Source organism: Eurypyga helias, unplaced genomic scaffold, assembly GCF_000690775.1.
Source record: "Eurypyga helias isolate BGI_N326 unplaced genomic scaffold, ASM69077v1 scaffold1498, whole genome shotgun sequence".
NCBI classification, from domain to species: Eukaryota; Metazoa; Chordata; class Aves; order Eurypygiformes; family Eurypygidae; genus Eurypyga; species Eurypyga helias.
The window spans coordinates 71,487-76,992 of NW_010267346.1; the positions used below are offsets into that span (position 1 = coordinate 71,487).

General features: G+C 45.6%; 1 protein-coding gene across 1 annotated transcript in view; it reads right to left on the minus strand.

Annotated features, from left to right (window-relative positions):
• TTC28 (tetratricopeptide repeat domain 28) overlaps positions 1-3,360 on the minus strand; it is a gene marked incomplete at its 5' end in the record, with an annotated part of 66,743 nt that extends 63,383 nt beyond the window's left edge. Inside the window, 2 exon segments of the mRNA XM_010157363.1 lie at positions 292-577; positions 3,213-3,360. Coding sequence (XP_010155665.1) covers positions 292-577; positions 3,213-3,360 — 434 coding nt within the window.
• Between the last annotated feature and the right edge of the window lie 2,146 nt (positions 3,361-5,506).

The window sequence follows — 5,506 nt, forward strand, 5'->3', positions numbered from 1 at the left end:
TCATTTAAGACTCATTTAAGGTTTGGAGCCCAAGCCTACAGGCGATATGTCCAGTTCCCACATATATGACAGCAAAAATCAGAGGACCCTGTAAAACCTTGGCACATTCATGGACCATCTGCCCCCCCCCACACACAGGTAACAGGGCTACACAAGCCTGTAGTTTGCATGTTTCAGAAATTTCATATTTGATTTCGCAGCTCGTGAAATCCCACAGAAACCTGGGCATTACAGAGAGATGGTGACCACCTACACAGCTATTACTTTGTTCCATATGTACCAATCCAGAACTGAGAACCCTTACCTAAAGTCTTGGCTACGTCCAAGTCCTGCTGCATGTATCCAGTGCTTTTCTCCGTATTCCCTAGGGACCAGTACGCACTGCTCAGTGCGGAGAACACTGATCCCCGCAGCTTCAGGCTGCAAGTGCCGATCTTCAGGGCAGCCTCCAGCACCACCACAGAGGCCCCATGGTGGCCTGCAGTCAGCAGCTCCTGGCCGATCACAGACACCACTACAAAGGGGCTCTTGTCCAGCTTCATCTTCTGCAGTTGTTGATACGTGGGCTCCAGGGACTCTGAAATACAAAAACGAAGGCAGAGTTACTCAACAAACCAAGTTACTTGCATCTAGAAATCATGTTCACAACTCACCTTCATTTTTTGGTAACCAAGTGACATGCGAGTCGAGGGCCAGGCTGCCTAAGTCAAACCCAGATTTGCCACGGGAACTCAGGACTCAAACACATCATCCAGTATCTAGTACATCTACCAAGCTGATGTTTCCCTTGCAGAAGGCAATTCAGAAGACAGCACAGGCATGCTGAGTAGCCTCACAGAGCTCTAAGAGTGGCCTAATGGCAGGAGGGATAATGAAAACACCTGTACAGTTCTGTAGGAACCTGGAAATGAGTCCCCAGCAGTGTATAAGAGCACTGCGGTTTCTGCTCCTTCAGCACAAGGTCTGGAAAATCTGTGCCTGTCCTGACAGCCCAGAACACAATGTGTGCCAAGGGAGGTGACAGAAACTGCAGAAAGCAGCTGCTCCTTCTCCTGCATAAAGTACTCCTGCAGAATGACAGCACTGGACCTGCCAGACTACTTAGAACTGGTCTAATTGCTTCTATCATTCAGATGATAAAGTATTTCAATAGGGAGATCAACATAGCAGGAATCCAGAATTTGCTGACCAAGTGGCCTTTCTCAATTAGATGCTCTCACCTGAATCAACACTGCAACCTCAGAAAACCACTTGCTCCCCGTTTTCATCACTTCAGCCTCTCTACAATCACCAAGTGTATAAACTATGACAAAAGAGAATTTTAACACTTCCCTGAAGATGCAAAGTGTGAACACGGTGCCAGTTACTGACATCCAATTAGATCCTAGGATTAAACGCAGATGTAAGAGGACAGAAATAGTTGCTGTGAAATGCCACCTCTTATCACACTTATCACTGCAAGAGCAGGTACAAGCTCAGTTCCTGTCTTAAGGCGCTTACTTACAACACTAGCCAGGTAATCCAGGCAAACACAGGGAGAGAGAGTGCTAGAGACAGGGAGAAAAGAAGAAAGAGGAAAACACGAGGGCAGTGCTCCTGATAATGCTGAAGTCCGATGGTAAAGGGAGAACCAGAATGGTAACAGAAGGGCAGACATGGAATTCATTACTGCTCTTGTACAACAGCAAGTGATAAGGGAAGAAACAGCCACAACCAGGTGAAAGGTGCAGCAACAGTGATTCAGTTATTGGGTAAGAGAGTTTCACCCTCACCTCTACGTACTGCGGAACCATGCTCCATGAATCCCACTGCATTTCATAGTCTTGAGCACCAGCCCTTTTGCCTTTCTGGCTGGTCCTCTTCTTCCTCCAAATGCAAGTATCCTGGAAGCTACCACCCACATCAGTCTATCCACAGCTTCAAACAATCTATTATCTTTGTGGCATGAAGTTACAAGGGACTGGCTTTACACCATAGACAACACCCAGAGAGATCTTTTATGTCTCTCCTCGACAGCCAGCTCTTGGAAAGGGGACCAGAACAACACGTAAAAATACGTAAGTGCTTGCAGAGTGCCCAGCACAGTGGGACCAAGATCCTGAATGTTCGTTACAGTAGCACAGTATATACACACACTCAAAGTAAAACTAGTACTTTATAAGCAGGGCTAATCTAAAACCTGCCAAGCCAGTCAGTGGGAGGATAACAACTGGAAAGCAGCAACACTGAGAGGCACAGCAGGAAGCAGCAGTGTAAATATACTGTGAGATCATCCAGCCAAATTTGGGGTCGCTTTCATAGAAATACCACATCACCTGCATTCTAAGCGGCAGCCACAGAACCTTTGCATATCAAATGAAATTAGCTTCACGAGGTAACTGCTATATGGGACAGAAACTTCCAATGAATTCATTTTAGAGGATGGAGAAAAACACTGTAAAAAATGAAACACCAAGGGGAATATTTTTTCATTTCAGTGCTTCTTGGCCCCTAAGCCCTGGGGCCCCAGCAGCATCTGCTGAGGATGAGAACTGCCCTGTTCCCTCCGGGAAACACCATTAGGACACTGCAACACTAAGCTTGCAAGAGAAACAGAGCAAAGAGGAGACCACCTCCTTCCTCTAGAGAGGAGAATCCTGGAAATGGGGACATAATGAAAGGGAGGCAAATGCTGTACAGAGAATATGGCTTCAAGGCCCACGTGATTTCCTGAACGTAAGCGGATTAGCAGAGGAGCCTTTTTGTGTTTTGAGAGACATTAGTAGCACGGAAAAGCTGCTGATGTGCTCTTTGGGCAAACACTGGCCCAGAGCATTTCAGACTCCCTCTTCCCAACAGCCAAGCACCAGAGCATTGTGGCATGTTGTTCCAAGTAATAATACAGCCAGGGCCACGGGAGCACACGTCTCCATCTGCACTGCTACCGGACAAAACACTAACGTGCAAGGATTTCATTGGAACAGCTACACACCACCAGTCTGACTGATCTCCTGGGTATCACCATCTTGCTGTCTCACTTCATCAGAACATTTTTTTGTTCCTCCCACTTCAGGCTTCTTTCTCAGCACCTACTGACTCAGCAGAGCCGGAAACCTTTCCCTTCAGGCCTCCAGGGTCTGTCCCCTCAGATGCTGGCAGAGTCACCCATGGCAGACACCACTACGTACCTCAGCAGCACATCACCATCCCTGAGAAAATCTCCTGGTGCTTACCTCGCATGGGAGATTTCATGGCGGCCTCGACCATGCCAACCAGAAGCTGAAGACTCTTGGGATCTTGAGCCAGTCCCGACGCAAATGCTGCCAGTGCATCCGCATGACGTCCGAGATACTGAAGGGCCACACCCTGTCGGAAGTATGCCTGAAAGCCAAAGGGAAGAAGAAGTGACTATTACTTAATGGGTAGAAGGCACACATAACAAATCTGCCCATGACCTGGTGCTGGTGGACGTGGGGCTGCACAAACACCCAGGCTTCTTTGGTCACACTGGCTATAATCGGAAAAATCCAACACCACATGTGGATTGTGACTGCCACCCAGTCACTTATCCCCTTGGGGTGATGATTTTCTCAACCTTTGCAAGGCCCCCAGACTCTTCTGGAGACCAGGGATGGGAATTACTAATAAGTCAAAGCTTTCCCCTTGGGCTTGGCCAATTACTTATTCTTATCTACTCATAACCAAATGCTTATTCCCAGCACCTCCATTTCTGCTCTCTCAGCTCACACGGCACACAAATAACTTGCTTCCTTTCTCATCAGATCTTGCCAATGAGACTAGTGCTAGTAGAGACCAAAATGAACTGAAAGCTCTGAAATATGATGAAAAGACCCAGATAGGAGCTGAATCTTCTTTCTCCACATGCATCCCCTAACGCAGGCACTGCCCAGCACTGTCCTGCTTGGTGGGTGCAGTATATATACACACATATATAAAATACACATATAAATACAGGTGTATATATATATGCACTACTTAGATTGACGCAAGATGCTCATCATTTTGAACATGTTTACAAGAGCATTTTTCTTTGTTTCTTCCTTTCCAAGGAAAACTTCATGGCAACGTGCAATGCCTCCAAAGTAACTTAAAGGTCTCATCACCATGCATTCCACTTCTGCATCAGCAATGACATCAACATGCGGCTGCAAAGCATTCCCAAAAGAGCTTCCGCATCTCTTTAAACTGGGATCCCCGTAACCTACACAGACAAAGCAAGAACTGCAGAAACATGTTCTGCTCACACATGAAGCAACAGCAAAGCCAAGGCTCAAAGAGTATCCAGAGCTTCCTTGAGAACTACAGAGTAAGAGGTCACAGAACACACAAACCCATATTTACTCAAAGTACTCAGGATTATTTGTAGCACAAACATCTCTATACTGTGTTATAAAAAGGTCTTGAATCTTTAAGCACCTTTGATGCCCATTATTCAGGTTTTTCTTCATGGTCAGCTCACACCTTTCTGATGCAAACTTCGCTGCACTTTTGGTTCAATCAAAGCTATTTCAATACCACAAATAAAGCTGTCAGAACAGATGATAAAATGTTATTTGCATTTCTTAAATAGTGCTTTAAGAACATCATCTGATCCTTGAGATTGGCTCCTAGTACTGCTTTCCTGTATAAGACCTCATTGCTATTTCTCTCCTTCTGTAATAGAAACCTGCACTCAAGATACATTAAATACACATCTGTGGAAGTCTCTTTACTTAAACAGGATAAATCTCCAATTAATATCCAAACTGGTATTTCATTAGAGCTTTCAGACACTTTTGGAATCCAATCCAGGGAGGCAGAGATTAAGGAAAATCAGAAATGACAAGAGAAATTTACAGACATGAATATTTAATCTCTTTTCCATTAGTAAGCCTTTATTGTAGAACCACTTTTAATGAATCCAATGAAAGCAGAACTCTTTTCATTAACCTTTAGTATAAATGTGTTCTTATTGAACCAAACAAGCTACTGTACTGGAAACCCAGTTCAATGTTAATTAGATTACCACCATGAAGCTTTAAATCAAAGAAGATACAAAGCACTAACAACATGTCGTGGCCATCAAGCACGAGTCCTCCCAGCAGTGAGTGAGCTGTCACCTAAATCACAGCACACACTGTGAAGTCCTTTTTTCCCCCAGAAGTACCGTTTACTTTCTTTCTTCACCACCTGATGATGGAGGCAGTTTGATGCAGCATGTCTCTGATGGGGACCTTTCCAGCCCACAGGGCTGGTCCAGGACAAATGTGCCTGCCTGATTCAAACATCAAGGATGAGGGCACAAATACGCAGCAGCCAGCGAGGGAATTCCATACTGCGCGTAGGCGTCTCCAACTCCTCATGCTTTACAGGAAGGCAGAAGCCTACCCTTGCCTCTCTCAAAACATGTACCATCACGACAAGTGGCTCATCAGGGAACACGTGGCTTTCTCCCCGCTGCAGAAAATCCCAGAAACCCCAAATTAATGGGGTTTCAAAGGAAAGGCAGGAGGGAGACGGATGCTAC